The sequence below is a fragment of the Drosophila rhopaloa genome, unplaced genomic scaffold (assembly GCF_018152115.1).
Source record: "Drosophila rhopaloa isolate 14029-0021.01 unplaced genomic scaffold, ASM1815211v1 contig_115, whole genome shotgun sequence".
In the NCBI taxonomy this organism is placed as follows: Eukaryota; Metazoa; Arthropoda; class Insecta; order Diptera; family Drosophilidae; genus Drosophila; species Drosophila rhopaloa.
This window is the reverse complement of record NW_025334990.1, coordinates 12,265,617-12,289,893: the sequence shown is the minus strand read 5'-3', so window position 1 is coordinate 12,289,893 and position 24,277 is coordinate 12,265,617. Positions and strand designations below refer to the sequence as shown.

At 46.8% G+C, this 24,277-nt stretch overlaps 6 protein-coding genes across 8 annotated transcripts; 4 read left to right on the top strand and 2 right to left on the bottom strand.

Annotated features, from left to right (window-relative positions):
- Window positions 1-128: 128 nt before the first annotated feature.
- Window positions 129-4,031, bottom strand: LOC108040658 (SNF-related serine/threonine-protein kinase). 2 transcript variants are annotated; one of them, XM_017118223.2, is made up of 9 exons: window positions 3,799-4,031; window positions 3,265-3,535; window positions 2,981-3,199; window positions 2,728-2,903; window positions 2,302-2,668; window positions 2,114-2,239; window positions 1,933-2,059; window positions 1,208-1,870; window positions 129-1,134 (listed from the first exon to the last, which is right to left on the bottom strand). In XM_017118223.2, exons 2-9 carry the CDS (start codon window positions 3,468-3,470, stop codon window positions 433-435), a joined length of 2,586 nt encoding a protein of 861 aa, XP_016973712.1. In that variant the 5' UTR covers window positions 3,471-3,535; window positions 3,799-4,031; the 3' UTR covers window positions 129-432. The 2 variants fall into 2 exon arrangements, with proteins under 2 accessions (XP_016973712.1, XP_016973713.1); XM_017118224.2 differs by having other exon boundaries at window positions 3,265-3,529.
- A 144-nt stretch (window positions 4,032-4,175) lies between these two features.
- LOC108040651 (ubiquitin carboxyl-terminal hydrolase 20) lies at window positions 4,176-8,083 on the top strand. The gene is made up of 5 exons (XM_017118215.2): window positions 4,176-4,435; window positions 4,522-4,888; window positions 4,944-5,748; window positions 5,806-7,193; window positions 7,388-8,083. Exons 1-5 carry the CDS (start codon window positions 4,352-4,354, stop codon window positions 7,696-7,698), a joined length of 2,955 nt encoding a protein of 984 aa, XP_016973704.1. The 5' UTR covers window positions 4,176-4,351; the 3' UTR covers window positions 7,699-8,083.
- A 91-nt stretch (window positions 8,084-8,174) lies between these two features.
- Window positions 8,175-11,009, top strand: LOC108040652 (SET domain-containing protein SmydA-8). Its single transcript, XM_017118216.2, has 6 exons — window positions 8,175-8,481; window positions 8,550-9,001; window positions 9,490-9,918; window positions 9,982-10,089; window positions 10,412-10,596; window positions 10,676-11,009. The coding sequence occupies exons 1-6, from the start codon at window positions 8,350-8,352 to the stop codon at window positions 10,915-10,917; spliced, it is 1,548 nt and encodes a 515-aa protein (XP_016973705.1). The 5' UTR covers window positions 8,175-8,349; the 3' UTR covers window positions 10,918-11,009.
- A 1,073-nt stretch (window positions 11,010-12,082) lies between these two features.
- LOC108040641 (ATP-dependent translocase ABCB1) lies at window positions 12,083-17,935 on the top strand. Its single transcript, XM_017118195.1, has 9 exons — window positions 12,083-12,298; window positions 13,256-13,481; window positions 13,535-13,818; window positions 14,106-16,059; window positions 16,119-16,424; window positions 16,511-16,650; window positions 16,713-17,274; window positions 17,337-17,483; window positions 17,543-17,935. The coding sequence occupies exons 1-9, from the start codon at window positions 12,183-12,185 to the stop codon at window positions 17,741-17,743; spliced, it is 3,936 nt and encodes a 1,311-aa protein (XP_016973684.1). The 5' UTR covers window positions 12,083-12,182; the 3' UTR covers window positions 17,744-17,935.
- LOC108040642 (heat shock 70 kDa protein cognate 5) lies at window positions 17,932-21,376 on the bottom strand. The gene is made up of 6 exons (XM_017118196.1): window positions 21,167-21,376; window positions 21,009-21,055; window positions 20,173-20,751; window positions 18,882-19,986; window positions 18,685-18,825; window positions 17,932-18,614 (listed from the first exon to the last, which is right to left on the bottom strand). Exons 1-6 carry the CDS (start codon window positions 21,254-21,256, stop codon window positions 18,516-18,518), a joined length of 2,061 nt encoding a protein of 686 aa, XP_016973685.1. The 5' UTR covers window positions 21,257-21,376; the 3' UTR covers window positions 17,932-18,515.
- A 512-nt stretch (window positions 21,377-21,888) lies between these two features.
- Window positions 21,889-24,228, top strand: LOC108040633 (dnaJ homolog subfamily C member 11). Of its 2 annotated transcripts, none has more exons than XM_017118188.2 (6): window positions 21,889-22,182; window positions 22,240-22,816; window positions 22,871-23,156; window positions 23,223-23,339; window positions 23,397-23,820; window positions 23,877-24,228. In XM_017118188.2, exons 1-6 carry the CDS (start codon window positions 22,108-22,110, stop codon window positions 24,009-24,011), a joined length of 1,614 nt encoding a protein of 537 aa, XP_016973677.1. In that variant the 5' UTR covers window positions 21,889-22,107; the 3' UTR covers window positions 24,012-24,228. The 2 variants fall into 2 exon arrangements, with proteins under 2 accessions (XP_016973677.1, XP_016973676.1); XM_017118187.2 differs by having other exon boundaries at window positions 21,890-22,182; window positions 22,871-23,168.
- The last annotated feature ends 49 nt before the right edge of the window (window positions 24,229-24,277 follow it).

Sequence of the window (24,277 nt, the reverse complement as noted above, 5' to 3'; positions counted from 1 at the left end):
CTTGTGAACTTTAATATGCAAGGATGTGCACACACTGCCAATGGAGCGCCAAAACTCAAATCAAGGACAGCAGAAAGTTCCTTCGTTCCAAACCCAATTATTTAGTTCCTAGTCCAGAAACTAGTCACTTTTTAGTCCAATGTCATATGGGCATTAATGTATTTTCACTAAATATTGCATTAAGTGATTAGACTTATAATTATACATAAATTAATATATTTAGAATAATTTAAGCGTAATGACGACGACAGACAAAACAATTACGCTACCACTAAATTTAAATTTAAATATTCTCGCGCGCTTTCCTATATACGGGGCATAACGTTGACGTTTATACGTTTTAATTAATACATGAATATTTTCTACGTAGTTCGCTTAACCGAGTTTTCTTTAATATTTAGAATGCACTTTGCAATGAAGTAACTGTGTCTATTAAGAAAAATTCATCATGGGAAAATATTTTCCCAGCCGTCGGATTTTCTTTATGGTGACAAAGCATTTAGAGCCGGTAACGTGTATTGCTTTGGTAAGGCTTTTATCCTCCAAAATCAAGTCGATCTGGTCGATTGAGTTCAGGTTATAAATATCTTTTGGTGTTTCGTTGGACTTCTTGCCGTTGGCTTTCTGGCTGCTCATGGGGATGATGCCCTGGGTGTGATTGTTATTGTTGTGGCTGTGATTGAAGTTCCTACTAAGATTGGTATTGTTATTAAAATATTGCTCTTGTTGAAGCGTAGCTTTGGCTGCATTCAAAGTATTCATGATTTGGTCCGTGGCATCTGCGGCGTCTGCTTCCTCGTCGTACTCTTCCTTGGTTTCGGCAACGGAGAATGTGCTAGTATTCAGGTTGAGCACTGAATACCTCTGATCGATATGTTGGGTGGACGAGGACGACGAGGAAGGCGCCTCGCTTTCCGCGTAGCGATGCCGCATCTCGTACTCCTGAGCCTCTGTGATGCGGTCCAGGGACTGACTCTCGCGCATCCGCCGTCTTCTGTTCGAGGAGTTTGCTGTTGTAGCTGTGGTGCTCTCTGCCTGCTGCTTCTCAGCGTGGGAATGCTTGTCAACATGGTCCTTGTGCTGTTTCCGGTTCTTTTGTGTGTGAGATTTGCGGTTTTCATCGGATTTGTTTGGCTAAGATGAAGGGGAAAGTGTGAACATTTAGTACCTATTTATTGTTAATGTTTATGGTTCCCTAGCAACTCACCTCCTTGTACTGCGATTGTCCTTCTTTTTTGCCACTTACGGACCCGCTTTTCGAGATAAAATTTGACGCACCGCTGGCCGAGCCGGGCGGCGGATACAGCTGATCCTGCGAGTCGCTAGAGTCGTCGTGCGAGTCCCGCCGATGCATGCGAAACCGCACGGGCGTGTCGCCCACGAACTTGTTGATTTTCTTCTTATTGCGCGTCTTGGTGTCATCGTCGGATGCCTCTGAGCTGCTGCATGAAGGCGTCCGAATCTTGTTCAGCTTTGTGCGTCGGTGTGTAAGGACCGGATTCTTGCTGCTGCTGGGTAACGGCTTTAGCTTGCCAATCTCCAGCTCCTTCAGGCCACTCAGCGTGTCCTCGTCTAACTTGGCACTTTTCTCCATCTGCTTGAGCTTCTGGGCCAGCGTCGCATCCACGGAGACGACAATCTTTGTGCGTGAATGGCTTGCCACCCCGCAATTAGCAACCGGCTCTCCTCGCTTTTGATTTCCGGACTCAGAGCTGGAACGCTCGTGTAGTGACCTGTTGAAAAGACCATCTGAAGTGGCCTCTTGCCGTGACGTCGTTACCGTCAATTCATTTCCTATGCCCGAGCATTCGGTGGCAGACTCCTCCTCGTCCTCCTCCCGCACAATGCTGCACTTGCGACTGCGTTTGTCCTGTCAAAGTAAACGCTTTAATTAGATTTACTGCAGTTGAAATGGGTTACTAATTGACTTACTGGCTTGCCACCGTCGTTGGCAAACTGAGCTGCTGGAGTCACGTTAATGCTGATGGGTACTCCTCCTTTCGGTGCTTCTGTTGGACTTGGTTTCTCAGGCACTGGCTTGCGACTCGCGTCTCCCACTCTGAATAAAGATGTATGGGTTAAGGCTGAAATTTCTTTGGAATTTAAAACTCACTTTATGCTGGGGTCATTTAAAAGCTTTTGCTTTTGGGCCTGTTCTTCTCGCCTCCGTCGCAGACGTAATTCCGCCAGCAAAAAATATGTAGCTGTTATGTGATTGTACTTGTTCTTGTCGAGAGCCCTGCAATGACGTCATGTGGGGTCAGCCGGAAATAATTGGTTTTATATTTATGATCTACTCACTGCAATATCTCTTCCTTGGACGCAATGTTTCCATTTATCATTTTCTGTATGATAAAAGCGTGATCCTCTTCACCCAGCTGCTCGCGGCTGACCAAAGGCAGGATATGCTCCGTGGCAGAGGTCATGGAGTCCGGCTCATCGGTTGGCTTTAGCCAGGCGGAAGAGGCAATCTCCTCGACGGTTGCTCGCTTCTTGGGATCCCGCACCAGCATCGAGGCAATTAGATTCCGGCAATCGGTAGACACATGTGAGGGCACCGTGTACTTGCAGTCCATGATCATGGTTAGTGTTTCCGAGTCGTTGGCCTTCTCGAAAGGCGCCTGACCGCAGACCAGCATGTACAGGATAACTCCAAGGGACCAAATATCTTGGGGATTAAACAAAACGGTTAAATAGTGACAAAGGGATTGCTTGGGGAGGACATACCCACTGCCGGCGCATCATATGAATCACCCAGAAGAATTTCCGGGGCCGAATAGGCCAAGCTACCGCAGAAGGTCTCTAGTTTTTGGCCCGGCAAGAACTTATTGCTGAACCCAAAGTCGGTAAGCTTGACCAGGCCTAGCTTTTCGAAAAACACCACATTTTCCGGCTTAAGGTCTCTGAGAATGTGAGGAAAGGTTACGTAAATCAGTGATCGAGACTGTACGGCGTATTATCAGTTGGAACGGGCCCTCACCTGTGCACCACGTGTAGCTGATGACAGTACGTGATAGCACGTAGGATTTGGCGGAAGTATTTGCGGGCCAGCTCCTCGCTGAGTCCGGATTCGTGCTTCATTATGTAATCGTACAGATCCCCGCCGTCGCCAAGCTCCAGAACCAGGTACAGCTTGGTTTGGGTGTCAATAACCTCGTACAGTCGCACGACATTGGGGTGCTGCACCAGCTTCATGCATCTGGAGAGGATTAAGGGGAAAGGGGTTATTTAGGGGTCTTCTATTAGACTTGTAAAGGCACGTACCGTACTTCCTGGAACAAGTGTGCCTTGGACACCTCGTCCAGCTTGGTCTTGTCCACCACCTTGACCGCCACCTTGGCGCCGGTGAACACGTGCCGGGCCAACTTGACCACGGCAAAGTGCCCGGATCCCAGGGTCTCCTCCAGGTCGTAGAGCCCAGCGATCTTGCCGTCGCTCACCCCGCCAACCGGCTGCGTCTCCAGCGTCATGATGGCTCCTTGGCACTCTTCCAACGGCCTGCGTGTTGGGCACTACTGTCCGCGATTAGCTGAAACTATAATTATATAGCTCTATCATTTCGGACACGGGATGTTTGGCTGGCTAAGTGCTGCTTCATGAACGGAGATTGATGTAATAGGTGCTGCCCTAAATGGCGGGGGGATCAGCCCATCCCGCCGAGGTATTTACAAGCTTATCGCCTGCTCCCAATTAATGATTCATCCGGATACATATGTCCTTTTTATGTTGAGCTCACAGCAGGAGCAATGCAAAAGCAGGGCTGTTACACAAGGGGATGCGGAAAGGCAGGGCTGTTACCTTTTACAGCGGAGGGGAAGTCGAATCTCCGCCAGCAGATGCAGGAAAAACTACGATGCGCGACCCATTCCGGGATGGAGGCGACTAAACCTGACCTCTCACTGGCCGCTCGAACGTCTCGCACTAAACTCTTGGACCTTATCACTCATGAAAACTTTAGTTAGTTAGACTTTTTGTATACACATTTTCGACTATTTTCTGCGTTTTTTTCTGAATTTTTAAAAGTGTGGCCAAACGTTTTGAGGTAGTGGTGACACAAAAGCAATTGTCTCGTAACTATCGTATGTACAAAATATGTTATATTTCAAATAAAATAATATATTTCTGAAATAAAATTACAAAACCATTTGAGCTAAGAACAATGTATCTTCAAGTAAAAAAACTTAAATTAAAAATTAATATTGGATTCCGCATGGTATTTCGCTTTGGTCACACCTCTCTCGAAATACAAAAAATACCATCGAAAATCGCAAACGCCTTTTCTTCGGTCGTTCCAATCAAAATTCTCAATTAAAGTATCAAAAAACAGAATTCACGCAGCCAGAGAGCTATAATGAGTTTGAGTCCCAACCCAAATCAGCAGAGCCCACATGTAGACCACCACAGCTGCACCGCCGATTGCGAACAGGGCCACAAGGTAAGGGGGTGGGGGTCAGGTCCGCTCCAGGCGGATTGGCATTGTTTTGGACTCTATTACATGACTTTCGATTTTCTCCCGGTCAGCTGGCCAACGGGCATGCCATGAGCGATCCCCGGAGCAGCTGGTGCCACGACAAACTCTTCAGCGGATCACTCAACTCGCTGGCCAGGCGCGATGATGGGAGCGGGAGCGGCAGCGGGGGCGAGGACAGCGTCAGGGGCTCTGGCACGGGACTCGTCGGCCTCCAGAACATCGCCAACACCTGCTACATGAACTCGGCTCTGCAGGCCCTGAGCAACCTCCCGCCGATGACGCACTACTTCATCAACTGCAGCGACCTGGTGGAGTACATAGCGGAGCAGAGTGCTCGCCGCTGCAAACCCGCTGGCCTGGCCAAGAGCTATCGCCGGCTGATGCAGGACATCTGGCAGGATGTCGATGAACCCAAAGGTTCTGCCCCACATCCTCTTAACTGGAAACCCTACTAAAGTTTGAGCTTTTGCAGAGTTTATTGCCCCGCGTGGCATTTTGTACGGCATTCGTTCGGTGCATCCCATGTTCCGAGGCTACCAGCAGCACGACACCCAGGAGTTTTTGCGTTGCTTCATGGACCAGCTGCACGAGGAGCTTACGGAGCAGGTCTCGCTAATGCCACAGTCGCAGAACCAAATCCAAGCGCAATCACAATCCCAGCCACACCAGCAGCAGCCCAACGAAACGGACGACGACAACGAGGACGAGGCGGCTCCGGCGTCCATGACGCCTACAGTTTCCGAGAGCGAGTACGACACATGCGAGAGCAGCATGTCTGAGCGCTCAGCGGAGGTGCTGCTTAAATCCGAGTACTTTGTGACGCCCTGTCGGACGAACAATTCAAACATTGTCCTGCCAGAAGCTCATCCAATGCACATGCAGCCACCGCAGCTGCAGCACCAGCAGAAAAATACATCCTCCCCAGAACAGAAGCCCATTGAAGCGGCTCGCTCCATAATCAGCGACGTGTTCGACGGCAAGCTACTGTCCTCCGTGCAGTGTCTGACCTGCGATCGCGTGTCCACGCGCGAGGAAACATTCCAGGACTTATCGCTGCCTATTCCCAATCGGGATTTCCTCACCGTACTCCACCAGGCACACAGTTTGAGTGTGCAGAGCCTAAATGCAGCCGAAACATCCGCAAGGACCAACGAGGGATGGCTGGCCTGGATGTGGAACGTACTGCGATCCTGGATCTACGGACCCTCGGTGACGCTCTACGACTGCATGGCCAGCTTCTTCAGCGCCGACGAGCTTAAGGGAGATAACATGTACAGGTGGGAGTGCCCCTTTAACAGCTGTTGAACTTGAATCTAAGTATTTGTGTCTTTCAGCTGCGAACGTTGCAACAAACTCCGCACGGGCATAAAGTTCTCCCGAGTCCTCACTCTGCCCGAGGTATTGTGCATACACCTAAAGCGCTTTCGCCACGATCTGTCTTACAGCTCGAAGATCTCTTCGGACGTCTACTTTCCGCTGGAGGGCTTTGACATGCGTCCGTACATCCACAAGGATTGTAAGAGCCAGGTGCCCATCTACAACCTTTCCTCGGTGATTTGCCACCATGGAACGGTGGGTGGTGGCCATTATACCTGCTATGCGCGCAATGCCCTCAACGGAAAGTGGTACGAGTTTGACGATCAGTATGTGATGGAGGTGTCTCCGGAGACAGTGCAGACCTGCCAGGCGTATGTGCTCTTCTACCAGAAGCACAACCCCCAGATGAAGCTAGTGCGGGATCAGGCGATGAATTTGTCTACTACCCATCCACTGTGCGATTCGGACATTCAGTTCTATGTAACGCGTGAGTGGCTCTCGCGACTTGCCACCTTCTCGGAACCGGGACCGATAAACAACCAAGAGATGCTCTGCCCCCACGGTGGTATTCTACATTCCAAGGCCGACATGATCAGCCAGATTGCGGTGCCCATATCCCAGCCGCTATGGGACTATCTGTACCGGAACTTTGGCGGCGGACCGGCGGTGAACATAATCTTTGAGTGTGAGATCTGCAAGCGGGCGGCGGAGACGCTGACCCGTCGTCAGCAGTACGAGCTGAATGAGTTCACCAAGTACAACGGATTGCAGAACGAATTCGATTCGACGGCCATTTATGCGATCGCCATGCCCTGGCTGCGGTCATGGCAACAGTTCTCGCGGGGAAAGACCCACAAGGAGCCAGGACCGATCACCAACGAGGGCATCGCTGCTCCCACGGAGAATGGCTCGCTGAATGGAACTGCCACTGTGAGCTGTGTGAGATTGGGCTCCGACTACGCGCAACTAAATGCTCGCCTGTGGCGATTCCTCCATAATATCTACGGTGGTGGACCGGAAATTATGCTGCGACAGGCTCTTTCGGATGACGACGATGCCGAGGAGATTGAAATCATCGATCAGGACGATGAGTGCGACGATGATGAAGATCAGGAGGAAGACGACGACGAGGAGGTTGCGGTAGCCAACTATCAGCACAATCATTCCGACACCGAAAGCAATTTGGGCCGTCGCACTACTCCGAGTCCAAGTCTCAGTCCCAGTCCAAGTCTGACGTCCAAGCGTCAGCCGGTGGAGGCGGAGTCGGATCTGCGGCCAAGTAGTCCAAAGTCGAAGCGCAGCAGATCCAAGATGAAGGTGTCCGCCTTGCGCTTGAATATGCGGAAGAGGGGCAAGCGCAATCGCAGTGCCTTTAAGCAGCACGCTGAGATGTTTGGAGCCAAAGGTGGGTTACTGCGATAAGCTTTTATTTATAGGTGTTAAAATCAAAGGTTGGGGAGGTACTTAGGTTCGGTAGCGCTAATTTTAACTACAAAATAGATAGATAGTTAGGATTTCCCTTATTGTTAAATCCAAAGACAAAGGTTTCATTTTGATAGCTTTACTAAAACATATTTCGTTTGTACTTATTTTTTGCAGGAAACTACAATGCTCATAACAACGCGGATCCGCCAGTGGCAGAGCATCGCGATAGGGAAAAGGAGAAGGATAAAGATAAGGACAAGGACCGAACTGTTGCATTTCAGAGCGAATACAGCTTACCCATTTCGATACCATTCCAAAGCGACAATTTCCAGGTGAACGGGGTGCACGAAAAGTCGCGCGACAAGGGCAAACAGCGGAACGGCTCCAGGAGTGGTAGCACCGCTACCAACAAGGAGAACGTCACGCTGCAGAAGTTCGTAACCCTGCGCGAGGCCAATGGCCCGAGCGACGAGACTGATATTTGATCGACGGCGTCGGATCGAGGAGGTGGAGAAGAAGAAGGAACCAGTACCCTTGGCCAGAGTCACAAAACGCCCACGTTGAAACGCAGGCCAAAATCCAAGTTTAGGCGCAGGCGAAAGCGCTAGTAGTTTTATACCTCAGTGTTTTGTTGGGGTGGAGGCTATATAAATTATGTAAAAATTGTATTTATAAATTAATCGTAAAGCTATCCCCCATTCGGCGCCTTACCCGGTTATGTTATCCCAGCTCCTGGCCAGGGGTGATTTTGTATATAGTGCGGGAGTGCTTTAATCGGTGTAACAATAGAGAATAAATTGTAGAAATCTTGGCCAAACTGCAGGTTCTGTGAATCTAGGCTTTCAGCGTGGCCCAGATAAAAAAAATCAATCACTGTTTGTATTTATTCTTACGGTTAGGGTGGCCCGCTGCACAGCATTGGTCCACTCAAAAGCGACGTATTGGGTCTATTTATAGAGGAGCAGAGCGAAGAGCACGGCAGCAGCAGATGTGTGTGGCTCTTCAGCTGGCCCAGTTTATAGAGATTCAGTGAGGCGTGCGGAGGTGAATGCACATCTAGCAATTGTGTGAGAGTGCGGATGAATTTCTCTGGCTGAAAACCATCACTTCTGGATAGTATACTCGCGTTCGCCACGATGAATCCCTGCCATGTGTGCGAGGAGCCGACGAAGAACAAGTGCTCCAACTGCAACCAGGTGTCCTACTGCAGCGCCCAGCACCAGAAGCAGGACTGGAAGGCGCACAAGCCCAGCTGTCATCCATTCAAGGTGGGGTACTCACATTTATCCAAACGAAAAGGCTTTGATGGCCCAACATAACCTCAACCCGCTTGCAGATCGCCTACAATGAACAGCTGGGCCGGCATCTGGTGGCCACTCGCACCATCAAACCGTACGAGATAATCCTCAGGGAGGCGCCTCTGGTGCGAGGTCCTTCCCAAATCTCCGCCCCTGTGTGCCTGGGATGCCTTAATGGCATCGAGGCAGAGGATCACATCGAGTGTGAGCAGTGTGGATGGCCTCTGTGCGGACCGGAGTGCAAATCCTTGGATGAGCACAAGGGGGAGTGTCGCCTCACCAAGGATCGGGGTCATAAGGCCAACGTTCAGGAGTTCAATGGACCTCATCCGCTCTACACCTGCTTAAGCACTGTAAGATGTCTACTCATTGGCGAAACTAGCCCGGAGAAGGCGAGCAAGTTCCAGGAGCTGGAGTCACTGGAGGCAACTAGAAGAGGTTCCAGCCAATGGAAGGCAGATCTGGCCAGCATCGGGCAGTTTATTCCCAAGTAAGTATTACAGAGCTTAAACAGGCTTTCCAGCTATAGATAAACTTTTAACATTCCGTAATAAAAACCCATAGTTGTCTAGTCCAATTTAATAATCGTTTGAATTTTTATATGATATCAATAAAACTTTTATTGAAGGGATATTTATTCTCATACTCATGCTTAGCAAGTAAGTCTAGCGAAACGAAAGTAGAAGGTGAAATATGTAAACGTAAACAAACTTATCTTATCTGCCCTTAATATGCATGCATATGTACCCACCGTTACTTTAGTGCTATCGCCTCAGGTCATAAATATTTTTAAATCGTTAATAAAATAGTAATATTAAAGAAAAAGAACATATACATATAGCCACTTTACGATATTATGATATAAATATTTAATTACTTGATCAAAAAATATAACGATTTCAATAATTTGGGTGATAAGATATGGAAAAACTTCCGAATTACTCTGATTACCATTCCATATGTTTAAATCGCTTTCAGGTTCTTCAAAACCGAGAAGTTTAGCGAGGAGGAGATCATGCGAGCAGTGGGTGCCCTGCAGATTAATGGACACGAGGTGCCAACAACTGATCCCTCGCACGTGGCCGTCTTTTACACGGCCTCCTTCACGGAGCACTCCTGCCTGCCCAATCTGGCCAAGAGCTTTAATAAGAATGGCCACTGCATCCTGTGGGCCCCGCGCGAGATCAAGAAGAACACCCACCTGAGCATTTGCTACTCAGATGCCGTGTGGGGCACCGCCGATCGCCAGAGACATCTGATGCAGACGAAGCTGTTCAAGTGCGCCTGCCAGAGATGTGTGGATCCCAGTGAATTGGACACCAACTATAGTGCCATTAAGTGCGAGGATCGCCAGTGTGGCGGCCTGATGCTTCCCAGCAAGGCGGACGACTGGAACGGCAGTTGGCGGTGAGTCCCCTTTGCCCATTCTTAAAATATTCAGAAGATCATCTGTTTCCCTTATCCTTCCAGCTGCTGCGAGTGTCATAAGCAAGTGCAGAAACACTATGTGGAGCGCATTTTGGAGCGGGCTGGCAAGGATATCCAGAGCATGGAAAAGAACGTCGAAAACGGTTTGAAGTAAGTACTTTTTACTTAACCTATGTACATATGTAAAATGTTAAGTAAACATAAAAATAACCAGAGTTAGGTTTAGAAAACAACAAATATTCTAATAACTATTACTATGGTCCTAATGAAACAATTTTACGATCAAAATAATTTATTTTGATATACATACTTAAGAAAACAATTCGGTGCAGTATTATTTTCTGGCTATAATTGTCATATTCCTATAATTAATACTAACTTCGTTAGTACAACAACAGATCATAGTATAATAATTAACAATTAGTATTATACAAATTTTAACATTGTTTTTACTTATCTTCTTAATTTAAAGATATCTTAAGCACTATGAAAAGTGGCTGCCTCCTCACCATTTTCACATGAGTGAGATAAAAATCCTACTAGTCCAACTTCTTGCCAAGGATCAGAAGGAACTAATGGTTATCCCAGAGGATAAACTGCTACTGAAGCTAAATTTCGCGCGGGAACTCGTTGAGTTGTATGAGAAACTGGCGCCGTGTAAGTGTTATTGTTGATTATTACTTATACGCAGCGTTATCTTAAGTGGTTATTGGTTATTTTCCTATCTACTCAACAGGCGAAGTTCGCACGCTCGGCACGCTTTGCTTCGAGTTGCATTCGGCAATCGCCGAACAGACTCGTCGTGTGGCGCTGGAAACCAGCCTGTCGCCCAAGGATCGCTTGGAGGAATCTCTGTACTATGTGGAAAAGTGCGTCAATTATCTGCAATACGAATCGGATATTTTCGTCGAGGGTCACATTCTCAAGCAGGCAAAGATCAATCGCGACGCCCTGAGAATGGTCACCAGGATATCCTAGGCAGCCAGTTGAATGGCCAATACAATCAGAACATTTTCACAAACAACCTGTATCAAAATTACCAATAAATAGTAATCACTGAATCCCCTTAATTGAAGTCTATAGGTACTAAATCGGCATGAAATTGGCCAGTCATGTCTTCACTCATAGGTCCAACGTCATTAGTTGCCGGCCAATTAGATTACGAATGTATTGTGTATTTGGTATTGTGAGTAAGCCCTGCTGACAGTCCATCCGATAAGGATAATTGTGTGTGAACCGTGACATTTTAATTTTGTTCAAGATAACTTTACTCTTTTCTTCGTGGGTTGTAGCCTATATAGAATTATAGAGTATTATAACTCATTCAATAAGCCTTCATTCATTACAAATGCATAAGCAATAACTAATTAAATGTTGTTGCAATATTGTGAATAGTTGAGTTATTACTCGATATCCACGCTGCTTGATACTTTATCTTAAGAACTGAAATATGGGAAACACTGTTTACTTATCATTGGCAATACATTATGCCCATTTATAACCATTAACAATATGATTTAACTTGTCCTTGTAGTAGGTAGGTTTGTAGTTTGATAGCACCGAAATACAGGTTCAAGAAAATGTTGTGTGATAAAATGACTGTTTTACATTTGTTTTTGTTTTCTTAACAACAATAAATAATTAAATTTTAAAGTTACTGACCTATGCTTCTATAATTTGACTACTTGAACTTATTCCTTTCAAAGTCCCTCCTTTAAAGTCAATTATTTGGTTTAGATCCTATCAGTTATCACGTTCCCAGCCATAACATTCACATTATAATCGGTTTCATCAGAATTCTCTTCACATGCAACCAGCGGCGTAGGCAGGGGTTTTTTGGGGGTCAAGTCTGAAGGCCACTCAAATAAAAGCTGATATTTTAATCCTTAATTTAAAAAGAATGCTGTAAGTATGATATTCTGAAGCCCCACCACATCAAATCCTGGATACGCCACTGTTTGCAGACATTTGACAACGAATTTCACAAGCCGACCAAACTCACCGTTAGTCTTAAGAATTATATACCTGTTCAATAAATTGATAAACAAGCATTATCAGCTGATAAGGCTCCACTCTCGTCGGGCAGCCATTCAAATATAAGCCCAAAACAGTTGCCATATTCTAATAGTCTGTTTAAGTCAGCACTGCCTTCAGCTCTTTCTGGCCCATGTGATACCTGTACCTCATACGGATTGATATAAAGTGATATTTAGTCATAGCCTTAACTGAATTAAATATATAGGATGACCGTTAAAAACGGCGACATCGTCAAGGACGATGGGAATTTGCGATCGCAGTACAAATCGAATATCGTCCTGAGCAGCAAAATTGAGGATTCGCAGAGAGATCGGAAGAGCTTGTGAGTTTTTTAGAAAGTGTTTTATTACTTAAAATCCGATAAGGATATACAACTTATGAACAGGACATTGGTGTCTAAAATGTGGAAAAAACAAGTGTTTTATCGTGCAATAAACGTGACTGAAAACATAAGAAATATAAAAAAAAACTTATAAAATATATTAATTGTCAACCACCAATTAAATATAATTAAAAAATATATATAATAAATTAATTAGTATATAAATTTGTATTAATTAATTTTCATGTTTCTATCAAGTGCTCAATACAACCTTTATTACGAATTCCATTGAAGTTTTTCACCTTTAACAAAATTGCTCTTTAACGATGATATTGCAAATTAATTATATACAAATGTTCGCATAGTATACGTACTTTAATTCTGGTATACTCTTGCTAAATGTGATACACTGACTTTCTGAAGGACTTGAAAAAAACACAAAATAATTACAAAACAATTAAGTAGTATCAAAGCATAATTCTCGGACTAATGATACGATAATTCAAAGAAACATCTTATAAAAGTCGTATCCCTTAATTGAAATTGATTTATGTTATTTTAAAAACAATAAACTTAAATTAAATTTAAGAAAAGTTTTCTCTATTTTATAAATTACTAAAAACCAATGATTTACTAAAAAAACGATATTGTTAAATAATTAATGATCGAGAGTATTATGGAGTCGTTAAATTCTAAGGGCAGCTATTACTTTATCAGTCATTGATTGCTAATGCAATAAATGTTAACCAACCAGAAGAGAGTCCATATCACACTATAGATAGTAAATACGTCGGGCAAATCCTAAGCGTGGTCACAATGTTATTGACTGTTTAGAATCACTACCCTCGGAAAGTGTCATGGGCAGATAAGGGTTGTGCGATTGGCAACTCGTCGCCCCACGGGTTCAGGGCTATACCGTCGATTGGATAGACTTTATTACTTTTATTATTATTGCAGTGATCCCAACAAATCGAAAAAGAAGTCCAAGCATGACGAGGCGGATGCTAGCGATGAGGAAGATGGCTTCCAGTACAAGGAGGAAGTCAAGCAGGTTAGCTACTTCCAGCTCTTCCGGTATGCCACCAAAAAGGATCGCATGCTCTACGCGATTGGATTACTGTCTGCCGTGGCCACAGGCTTGACTACTCCTGCCAACAGTTTGGTCTTTGGAAATCTAGCTGATGTAAGTTTAATTTGATACTCTGAAAACATGTGTGCTAACTTAAAACCCTTTAGAATATGATCGAATTGGGCGGTCTGGCGGCTGGGGGAAAAACTTACCGCGCTGACGACAGTTATGCTACTTTGCTTTTGGACAAAGTACGAGAGTTTTCCCTGCAGAACACCTACATCGGCATCGTTATGCTGGTGTGCTCCTACCTCTCAATCACCTGCTTTAACTATGCCGCCCATTCCCAAATCCTGACCATACGCTCCAAGTTCTTCCGCTCTATTCTGCATCAGGACATGAAGTGGTATGACTTCAACCAGAGTGGTGAAGTGGCCAGCCGAATGAATGAGTAAGTGACTCAAACTCTTTATCACATTCCTAAAAAAAACCATAAATGGTTATCAATTCTAGCTTGCTTTCACATTGAACAAGTCTCTTGTCTGAGACTTATCAATATGTTAACGTAAAAGTTATTCACTTTATTTTTAAATTCCTTAAAGGTAGATTAATTTTTGCAACTAATGCTAAAAACCCGACTGTAAAGTACAGCAACCAAAAAAATAATTCTAAGATAATGATTTTAGATTTTTTACTAATTACTATACTCAACTGATTTATCGTTTTTACTTATTTCAGAGATCTTTCCAAGATGGAGGATGGTCTTGCTGAGAAAGTGGTGATGTTTATCCATTACCTTATATCCTTCGTGGGATCTTTGGTCCTAGCCTTTGTAAAGGGCTGGGAGTTATCACTAGTGTGTTTGACCAGCCTGCCTCTGACTTTTATCGCCATGGGTCTGGTGGCGGTGGCCACATCCCGCCTGGCCAAAAAGGAGGTGACCATGTACGCCGGTGCAGCCGTGGTGGCCGAAGGCGCTCTCTCCGGCATTCGGACAGTGAAAGCTTTTGAGGGCGAAGCCAAGGAAGTGGCTGCCTATAAAGAACGCGTGGTGTCCGCCAAGTTGCTGAACATCAAGAGGAATATGTTCTCCGGAATCGGGTTCGGTCTGCTTTGGTTCTTCATCTACGCCTCCTACGCTCTGGCCTTCTGGTACGGAGTGGGTCTGGTGCTCAAGGGTTACAACGATCCGAAATACGCGAGCTACACTCCTGGCAACATGATCACCGTGTTCTTCTCGGTGATGATGGGCTCCATGAATATTGGAATGGCGGCTCCTTACATCGAGGCCTTTGGAATCGCAAAGGGCGCCTGCGCCAAGGTCTTTCACATCATCGAACAGATCCCAATAATTAATCCAATTGGTGCTGCGGGTAAAAAGCTGAATGAGCCACTTACTACCATTGAGTTCAAGGACGTGGAATTCCAGTATCCTACGCGACCAGAGATCCCCATTCTGAAAAGACTGAACCTGAAAATCCATCGGGGCCAGACGGTTGCCCTAGTGGGTCCATCCGGCTGCGGCAAGTCCACCTGCATTCAGCTGGTCCAGCGATTCTACGATCCCCAGGCTGGTGATCTCTACTTCAATGGTTCTAGTCTCAAGGACATCGATATCAACTGGCTGCGCTCTCGGATTGGAGTGGTCGGTCAGGAGCCCGTTCTTTTCGGCGTTTCTATATATGAAAATATCCGATATGGCCGCGAAGATGCCACCCGTGCTGAGATCGAGGCAGCCGCTGCCGCCGCCAATGCTGCGATTTTCATTAAGAAGCTGCCCAAAGGATATGACACCCTGGTGGGAGAACGAGGTGCTCAGTTGTCTGGAGGTCAGAAGCAGAGAATTGCTATTGCTCGCGCCTTAATCCGTGACCCCGAGATCCTGCTGCTGGATGAAGCCACCTCCGCTCTGGACACCGCCAGTGAGGCTAAGGTACAAGCTGCGCTGGAGAAAGTCAGCGCTGGAAGAACCACCATTATTGTGGCCCACAGACTGTCCACAGTGCGCCGGGCAGATAGGATTGTGGTGATAGACAAAGGAGAAGTTGTGGAGAGTGGGACCCACCAAGAGTTGATGCAACTGAAGGATCACTATTACAACCTAGTGACCACCCAATTGGGCGAAGATGATGGCTCAGTATTGAGTCCCACCGGCGACATCTACAAGAACTTTGACATCAAGGACGAAGATGATGAGGAAATTACCGTTCTACACGAGGAAGAAGAGGAAGTAGTGGAGGTGTCTTCGAAGAAGAATAAGAAAAAGAAGAAGGTCAAGGACCCGAATGAAGTGAAGCCCATGTCTGAGGTGATGAAGATGAGCAAACCGGAATGGCTGCAAATCACAGTGGGTTGCATCTCCTCCGTGATAATGGGTTGTGCCATGCCCATCTTTGCCGTGCTATTCGGCAGCATCCTGCAGGTTCTTTCGGTTACGGATAATGATGATTACGTGCGGGAAAACTCTAACCAGTATAGCTTGTACTTCCTTCTGGCTGGAATCGTAGTGGGTATCGCCACCTTCCTCCAGATCTACTTCTTTGGAATCGCCGGTGAGCGGCTGACGGAACGTCTCCGAGGACTCATGTTCGAGTCTATGCTCCGCCAGGAAGTTGCCTGGTTCGATGACAAGGCTAATGGTACAGGAAGTCTGTGTGCTCGACTTTCCGGAGATGCAGCTGCAGTTCAGGGTGTAAGTTGAAATGAGATCTCCATTTAGTAATTCCCTATAATAATTTTCATTATCTTTAGGCAACTGGTCAGAGAATTGGAACCATTATCCAATCTTGCTCCACTCTTGCCCTGGGTATTGCTCTGTCCATGTACTACGAGTGGAGTCTTGGATTGGTGGCTTTGGCTTTTACGCCCTTCATCCTGATCGCCTTCTATATGCAGCGTACTCTTATGGCAAAGGAGAATATGGGCTCGGCCAAGACCATGGAGAACTGCACCAAGTTGGCCGTCGAAGTGGTTTCTAACATTCGTACTGTAGTGTCGCTGGGACGAGAGGAAATGTTCCACCAGACCTACATTGGCATGCTGATTCCAGCTGTTGAGGTAGGCTATCGTCCTTACAGAGGTCTTTAGATCTGCTGGCATAGTCCTTTTAACTAATTAATGCCTTCTTACTATTCACTAAATAGATTTCCAAGAAAAATACCCATTTCCGAGGCATGGTGTACGGTCTCGCCCGTTCCCTGATGTTCTTTGCCTATGCCACCTGTATGTACTATGGAACCTGGTGTGTGATTAACCGCGGAATCGAGTTTGGAGATGTCTTCAAGTAAGTACCCAGACTAGTAATGTCAACCAAGAGGATATCCCTAAAATCGATCTCTCTTTTAGGGTATCCCAAGCCCTGATCATGGGCACAGCTTCCATTGCAAACGCTTTAGCCTTTGCTCCTAACATGCAGAAGGGTGTATCGGCAGCCAAGACCATCTTTACGTTCCTCCGCCGCCAGCCGATGATAGTGGATAAACCTGGAGTATCCCGCGATCCGTGGCACTGTGACGGAAGCGTCCGCTACGACAAGGTGGAGTTCAGCTATCCCACGCGCAGGGAGATTCAGGTGCTTAAGGGCCTGGATCTGGGTGTGGGCAAGGGTCAGAAGGTCGCCCTGGTGGGGCCATCAGGATGTGGAAAATCTACGTGCATCCAGCTTATACAGCGATTCTACGACGTAGATGAGGGTGCTACTCTCATAGATGAGCAAGATATTCGCGAAGTTTCCATGACAAATCTTCGCAACCAGTTGGGTATCGTATCACAGGAGCCAATCCTCTTCGATCGCACAATCAGGGAAAATATTTCCTACGGTGACAACTCGAGGAATGTGACTGATCAGGAAGTCATCTCCGCCTGCAAGAAGTCCAATATCCACGAATTCATTTCTAACTTGCCTTTGGTAAATTAACTAGTCTTGAATTCTCTTTTGGTTGTACAATAGTTTCTTCTGTTTTTTCTTAGGGATATGACACGCGAATGGGTGAAAAGGGTGCTCAGTTGTCTGGAGGTCAGAAGCAGCGCATTGCTATCGCAAGGGCTCTCATCCGAAATCCCAAGATCATGTTGCTCGATGAGGCAACCTCAGCCTTGGACGCTGAAAGTGAAAAGGTGGGTGTACCTAATTTTAAAAATATCTGATCCCAATAAAATATTTAAATTCCTGCCAGGTTGTCCAAGATGCTCTCGATGCCGCCTCTGAGGGTCGTACTACAATCAGTATAGCCCATCGACTGTCCACCGTCGTCCACTCAGATGTGATCTTTGTCTTCGAGAACGGAGTAGTCTGCGAAAAAGGCGATCACAAACAGCTTCTCGCGAATCGGGGACTCTATTACACGCTCTACAAACTCCAGAGCGGAGCCATGTAGATACATACTGATAGTTCTAACCAATCATCTTAGGTTAGTGAATTTCGAACAACGACATTGTCTAGTATTTGAAAAAAAAACTCCATAGATTAGTTAGGCTAAGATAATTTATCACCGCAAATTATTTAATATCTCGAGGAATATACTTAACTTCAATATTCTAGGGAAAATAAAGATATTTTTGTAAGTAAATGTTTGTTTTTGTTTTATTTTAAGTTTACATCGATTTGTTTAAATTTAATTGCATATTACCCAGTCGAATTGGTTGTCCACTGGAAACCAACATACAATTTAGCTTAAAGTAGGACCTCCAAATGATCATCTGTTTAGTTGTCCGCGTCAAGAACGCCGTGGCCGCCTTGCGAATTGAGTTTTTGTGCTGTGCTCGTTATTGTACAACTACAACTAGTTTAGAATATACGTAAAAATAATCAAAATCTTACAGGAACACAACACAACACCGACCACGCGATCCAGATAAGGGAGAAAATCGATTGATTGCATAATAAACAATAAAAACTTTATGCAGTCGCCCGTTTCGGTTCCCTGGCGGCTTGGTCTACGTCTTTACGCTTGGAAGTCACATCATTTGATTCGACCTGATCGCATCTGATTTTACTACACATTTTTTTGGGTAAATGCTTGTGGCTTTGTGTGATTCATGATTCGGAAAGGAATATGACGTGTTTGTGTTTAACGTAGAACTTAATCGAAATCCAGAAGCGGTTATTATTAAATAGGGGAACAACAACTATGACTATGGTTGCCTAATTTAGTTCTTCTCTTCTTTCTTGGCGTCGCCAGAAGTGTCGCTTGAACTGCTGCTGTCGGAAGATCCAGCTCCAGCGCCACTCTCGCGCTCAGCTGACATCTGAAATTGGTGGAATACGTCAGTATATAATGTACTACTATTAAAGCTCATTAGGGGACTAAAAACACACCTTCTTGTAGGCCAGCTCGAAGAGCTTGAGGGAAGACTGCTGCAGCGAGGAGGTGGCCTTCCTGACTTCCTCAAGGTCGGCGGTCTCCTTGTTGGCCAGCAATGTACGCAGATCAGCAATCTCCTTCTTCAGCTTCTCGCACTGAAATTAAATTAGATTAGTATTTTTAAGGATGTCAGTTTTCCTGTATTGTTTACCTCCTCAGCGGGCAGCTGGCTCTTGAACTCCTCCATCTTGGTCTCGGTGTCGTGGACTATGCTCTCTCCCTGGTTTACGATCTCAATCAGTTCACGCTTTTGCTTGTCGGCTGTGGCGTATTCCTCGGCCTTTTTGATCATGTTCTCGATTTCATCCTTGCTCAGACCACCGCTGGACTGGATGACGATCTGCTGCTCCTTGCCGGTACCCTTGTCCTTGGCCGACACGTGCACAATGCCGTTGGCATCGATGTCGAAAACTACCTCGATCTGTGGGACGCCTCGGGGTGCCGGGGGAATTCCCACAAGTGTGAAGGAGCCGAGCAGCTTGTTGTCGTTGGCCATCTCACGCTCGCCTTGGTGCACTTTGATCTCGACCTGGGTCTGACCATCGCTGGCCGTCGAGAAGACCTGCGACTTCTTGGTGGGAATCGTGGTGTTGCGGGAAATCAAACGGGTGAACACTCCGCCCAGGGTCTCAATACCCAGCGACAGGGGGGTAACGTCGAGCAGAAGCACGTCGGTGACATCACCGGCCAACACACCACCCTGGACGGCAGCACCAACGGCCACAGCCTCATCGGGATTTACAGAGCGCGAGGGCTGGCGTCCGAAGAGTTCCTGCACGGTAGCCTGCACCTTGGGCATACGAGTCATACCGCCAACCAAAAGCACCTCTCCGATCTCAGACTTGGCAACCTCGGCATCGGAAAGAGCCTTCTGGCAGGGCTGGATGGTACGCTTGATCAGATCACCCACCAGGCTCTCCAGCTTGGATCGGGTCATCTTCAGGTTCATATGCTGGGGACCTGCGGCATCCATGGTGAGATAGGGCAGATTGATATCAGTCTGCTGAGAGGAGGACAGTTCACACTTGGCCTTCTCGGCGGCCTCCTTCAGACGCTGCATGGCAATGTTGTCCTTGCGGATGTCAATTCCACTGTCTTTTTTGAACTCGGCCACCAGGAAGTTGACGATGTGGTTGTCGAAGTCCTCACCACCCAGCAGGGTGTCTCCGTTGGTGGACTTCACCTCGAACACGCCCTTTTGGATCTCCAGAATCGAGATATCGAAGGTTCCGCCACCCAAATCGTAAACGGCAATGCTGAAAGGAAAACATGTGGATACTTTCAGTTATATTGTGTGTAAGACGGTTAACTAAATTAATTGGTTTATCCTGTTTGGATTAATAAGTTATTAGCATCCGTATAAATAAAGCATTTAATCACTGCTTGTCCAATTAAAGTTCAAAAATATAGGTATACTTTCTAAATACAAATCGAAAACTCACATTTTATCCTCCGTCTTGTCCATTCCGTAGGCTAGAGCAGCAGCAGTGGGCTCGTTGATGACGCGCAGCACATTAAGTCCGGCGATCTGACCGGCATCCTTGGTGGCCTGGCGCTGGGAGTCGTTAAAGTAGGCGGGCACGGTGACCACGGCGTTCTTCACGGGAGTGTTCAGGTACGCCTCGGCTGTCTCCTTCATCTTGATTAGGATGAAGGCTCCGATCTGGGAAGGAGAGTACACCTTGCCGTCGGTGGAGGAGACCCAGGCATCGCCATTCGAGGCCTTAACGACCTTGTACGACAGGTTGGTGATGTCCTTCTTCACCTCAGGATCATCGAAACGTCTGCCGATCAGACGCTTGGTGGCGTAGAAGGTGTTGGCCGAGTTGGTCACAGCCTGACGTTTGGCAGGCATGCCTACCAGGCGCTCACCATCCTTGGTGAAGGCGACGTGGGAGGGTGTGGTGCGGGCTCCCTCGGCGTTTTCGATTACCTTGGCCTGCTTGCCCTCCATGACGGCCAGGCAGGAGTTGGTGGTGCCCAGATCGATGCCAATAACAGCACCTTTGACCTCGCCGGACCTGCAAAAGGGGGTGGGAAGTTTGGTTTACACGGGCATATGGAAAGTGGCCTGATAAGGCCGCCGGCAACAAGTGCAGATAAGCGCCACAATTCTATCTATAGATATTTCAAATTATCATTTAGTATTTCTTTAAATCTCCTCTATTATGATGCAACTTAAGGTTGCTTCTGGAAATTCCTAAGTTTACCGAGTGCTTACATAAGCGGGGTCCGAAATTTGGAGAAATCTACAGATTTAAAGGTAGACATTACTTACTTGTAACGCTGCTGCACCGATAATCCATTACTAGCACCAGGCAGATTCTGCAAAAAAAAGAGAGGTGCTCTACTATAGAATCTTCCCGTAAAACATGAACCCGCACGCCGCATGCCGCACTTTATATAATAGCTGGGGTCGGGGGGGAAAGTACTTACACGGAACATGCTAGAAGCCACCGAAATATTGGAAGGCACTACGCCGGCCTGGCGGGCGAGACGGGGCAGAAACTTTGGTACGCGCAGCATTTTGGCTTTTTACTTCTGCAATTTTACACGACAATTGTCAAATTAAAAGCAAAAATTTCGTCAGAACGGCGGAGCACGTTTCTTCCCGTAAGAGGGCTGTAGGTAAGTGACTGTCTCGTCTCTATCTGACCATGCGATAGTTCCCCGCGGTTTGTGTGCCAGAGTTGCCAGCGCGCGTGCTGGGGATTCTTTATTTTCGATTGCGAGTTCCTATTGTGTAAAAAATATTTAAATATTTTACTTCGATTCCAGCACAATGTGGTTTGTTAACATAGTGAATGAAAGCTAACTGGATTTAACACGACTAAACAAATGAGTCTTGAAGAAACTATAAACCGCCAGTCAATGACTTGGTAATTCTATAGGTTTTACCTTGCCGCGCTGCTGTGGTAATAAAATATATAAGAATTGATAAGTTTAGTGAAACCATTTATTACTTCAATATTTGTATGACCTTTAAAGAAACAAAGCGGTAAAGTCTCATAAAAATAAAGCCATCTGTTATCAGTTTTAAATATCATGCAATAGTACAACAAAATTACCAATATGTTTTTAAGTTTTTGCTATCTCTATTTAACGATAGATAATAAAGTTAGCAACATCTCCCACCACTAGTTAGCCATTCATATGTAAGACCATACTGCCGCAGTATGACCACACGTCACAACAAAACCCCATTGGAGCAAACCATCGGCACTATCGGCAATTTCGACACATGTATAGGCATTGCGTAAAAGTACCCAAAAATTTCGAATTCCCAAATTAACATAGAACGCCGGTGAGGCCCGTGCGCTGCCCCGTCCTTGCCCCTCTTCAAATCCGAGCAGCAACCGCGGGTTCATACCAGCGACATGGCAACGGATCACGAGGAGTCCGACGCAGAGCTGGACGAGAACTACTACACATTTCTTAATTTGCCCCGGGATGTAAGTGCAGTGTCACCGGCCGGTAGATAACCGTCGAGCTAATCTCCTTATTTCCAGGCCACCGCGGAGCAGATCAACACGGCGTACCGGAAACAGAGCCGCATCTTCCACCCGGACAAGCACCTGGAACCGGATAGCAAGAAGAAGGCCGAGATCATGTTCAACCGCACCAAACGGGCCTACGAGGTGCTCTCGGATCCCCAGCAGCGAGCCATCTACGACTCTGTGGGCGAGAAGGGTTTGCGCACCGAGGGCTGGGAGATTCTCCATCGGACGAAGACTCCTGCCGAGATCCGGGAGGAGTACGAGCGGCTGGCCCAGGCGGCTGCCGAGCGACGCCTTCAGCAGCGCACGAACCCGCGTGGCAACATTACCATCAACGTAAACGCCACGGAGATCTTTGCGCCGTATGACGACTCCGAAATGCCGCGCGTCGAGATCGGCTCCATGAGCATTGCTCAGTCTATTGAGGCTCCTATTACGCGCAAGGACATGATCATCATGAGCGGCAACCTGTACTCCTCCAATGGCAACGGCAGCGGAGGCTTCGTGGTCGCCGGGCGACGGCTGCTCAACAAGGGCTGGCTGGAACTGTGTGCCGGAGCTGGAAACGGATTCCTTCTGGGTCTCAAGGGTAAGTGTTTATCTAAATCACTGACCAAACAAAGATAAAAGATTTCCATTTTAGGTGGCCGAACATTGAGTCAAAAGGTAACAGTAAATGGAGGTACAAACCTTAACTTCCGGGACCATGGAGTAATACCCGCCCTGTTCTCGACGCTGGCCGTTCAGCTGGACAAGCACACGATGGGCAGCCTGACGCTGAACGCAGGTCCGCAGTCCTCCATGTCCACGCAGATCGATCACTCCAAGGAGACGTACTCTCTGAGCTCGTCCCTGGTGATTGGCACGCCGAATGTGTACTTCGGGCTATCCTACACCCGCAAACTAATGGAGAACGAACTGAAGCTGAAGTTGGCGGCCAAGTAGGAAAATCGGAGAAGCTATAAATCTTTATAAATGATTATTCTTTTTTGCAGGGTTGGAACCTTTGGCTTTATGGGCGAGTATGGAGTGGAGAAGAAGGTTTCCAAGTACAGCTCAGTGACGGCCATGGTATCGATTGGCGTGCCTTCCGGTGTCATACTCAAATTCAAGTGTGTGCATCTATAAAACTTTCAAAACATCAACTTCACTACCACTTTTTTCCCCAGAATACTACGTTCAAATCAATCGTATGTGTTCCCCATCCACCTGAGCGATGAGATAGTGCCGGCGGCAGTTTTCTACGCCTCGGTGACGCCGGTGATTGCGTGGTTCTTTATCAAAAAGACTGTGATGGACCCCATGGACGCAGAGCGCAAGAGTATTGAAGTGGAGCGGACGAAGCGGCAGAACGAGCAGAGGTTGACTGCCAAGCGGCAGGAGGCGAGTGCCGCCGTCCACCTAATGCAGGCCACGTACAATCGGATTATGACCGAAGAGCTTGAAAGGACGGGTCTGATTATAACGCGAGCCGTATACGGTTGCACGGCGGAGGGTGGCAGCCAATTCAAGCCAGAGCAGTCGCTAGACGTCACCGTGCCCATTCAGTGCATGGTCAAGGACGGAACACTGCAACTGCATGATTCCTCAAAGGTGGGTCTCCTTATCTATTCTAATTCTGAAGGATTTTATCTGATATTCTCGTGCAGAGCGACCTGCCCGGATTCTATGATCCTAGCATTGGGGAGGACAAGATCCTGCGCATAGAGTACACCTACCAGAACCAGTTCAAAGTGATCAACGTCAAGGACAACGAGGCACTGCAACTGCCATTGGCAGGATAGTGGGGCCTCGCTGCTCTACACTGCAATTAGTTTAAATCTTCAGTTGTGTTTGTAGCTTGTTTTTATTCTTGATAGAAAAGACCCATTCCCAGGACTTGGGGCAAGTATCGCCAGTTCGAATATTGCCCCAATTTACAATACCATTCTGTAACTCGCTATTTTTGGGATACCTACGCGATCCGAAGCGCGCAATAAACCACTAAAATATAAAAAATCATGGGTATTAAATTTTATTAATATTGTTTCTAATTCCAGAACAGTTTTAT

What these genes read in the sequence shown, in the direction of transcription:
- LOC108040658 (XM_017118223.2), bottom strand. Translation starts at nt 3,470, where the DNA reads ATGACGCTGGAGACGCAGCCGGTTGGCGGGGTGAGCGACGGCAAGATC. An exon ending in CCAACGACGGTGGCAAGCCA is followed by an intron (nt 1,871 to 1,932) that starts GTAAGTCAATTA and finishes TTACTTTGACAG; the next exon opens with GACAAACGCAGTCGCAAGTG. An exon ending in GACAATCGCAGTACAAGGAG is followed by an intron (nt 1,135 to 1,207) that starts GTGAGTTGCTAG and finishes CCTTCATCTTAG; the next exon opens with CCAAACAAATCCGATGAAAA.
- LOC108040651 (XM_017118215.2), top strand. Translation starts at nt 4,352, where the DNA reads ATGAGTTTGAGTCCCAACCCAAATCAGCAGAGCCCACATGTAGACCAC. An exon ending in GGATGTCGATGAACCCAAAG is followed by an intron (nt 4,889 to 4,943) that starts GTTCTGCCCCAC and finishes GAGCTTTTGCAG; the next exon opens with AGTTTATTGCCCCGCGTGGC. An exon ending in TGAGATGTTTGGAGCCAAAG is followed by an intron (nt 7,194 to 7,387) that starts GTGGGTTACTGC and finishes TATTTTTTGCAG; the next exon opens with GAAACTACAATGCTCATAAC.
- LOC108040652 (XM_017118216.2), top strand. Translation starts at nt 8,350, where the DNA reads ATGAATCCCTGCCATGTGTGCGAGGAGCCGACGAAGAACAAGTGCTCC. An exon ending in AACGTCGAAAACGGTTTGAA is followed by an intron (nt 10,090 to 10,411) that starts GTAAGTACTTTT and finishes CTTAATTTAAAG; the next exon opens with ATATCTTAAGCACTATGAAA. An exon ending in GTATGAGAAACTGGCGCCGT is followed by an intron (nt 10,597 to 10,675) that starts GTAAGTGTTATT and finishes TCTACTCAACAG; the next exon opens with GCGAAGTTCGCACGCTCGGC.
- LOC108040641 (XM_017118195.1), top strand. Translation starts at nt 12,183, where the DNA reads ATGACCGTTAAAAACGGCGACATCGTCAAGGACGATGGGAATTTGCGA. An exon ending in TCTTTGGAAATCTAGCTGAT is followed by an intron (nt 13,482 to 13,534) that starts GTAAGTTTAATT and finishes AAAACCCTTTAG; the next exon opens with AATATGATCGAATTGGGCGG. An exon ending in GTGGCCAGCCGAATGAATGA is followed by an intron (nt 13,819 to 14,105) that starts GTAAGTGACTCA and finishes TACTTATTTCAG; the next exon opens with AGATCTTTCCAAGATGGAGG.
- LOC108040642 (XM_017118196.1), bottom strand. Translation starts at nt 21,256, where the DNA reads ATGCTGCGCGTACCAAAGTTTCTGCCCCGTCTCGCCCGCCAGGCCGGC. An exon ending in GCCAGCTGCCCGCTGAGGAG is followed by an intron (nt 18,826 to 18,881) that starts GTAAACAATACA and finishes ATTTAATTTCAG; the next exon opens with TGCGAGAAGCTGAAGAAGGA. An exon ending in TCGAGCTGGCCTACAAGAAG is followed by an intron (nt 18,615 to 18,684) that starts GTGTGTTTTTAG and finishes CACCAATTTCAG; the next exon opens with ATGTCAGCTGAGCGCGAGAG.
- LOC108040633 (XM_017118187.2), top strand. Translation starts at nt 22,108, where the DNA reads ATGGCAACGGATCACGAGGAGTCCGACGCAGAGCTGGACGAGAACTAC. An exon ending in ATTCCTTCTGGGTCTCAAGG is followed by an intron (nt 22,817 to 22,870) that starts GTAAGTGTTTAT and finishes TTTCCATTTTAG; the next exon opens with GTGGCCGAACATTGAGTCAA. An exon ending in GGTGTCATACTCAAATTCAA is followed by an intron (nt 23,340 to 23,396) that starts GTGTGTGCATCT and finishes TTTTTTCCCCAG; the next exon opens with AATACTACGTTCAAATCAAT.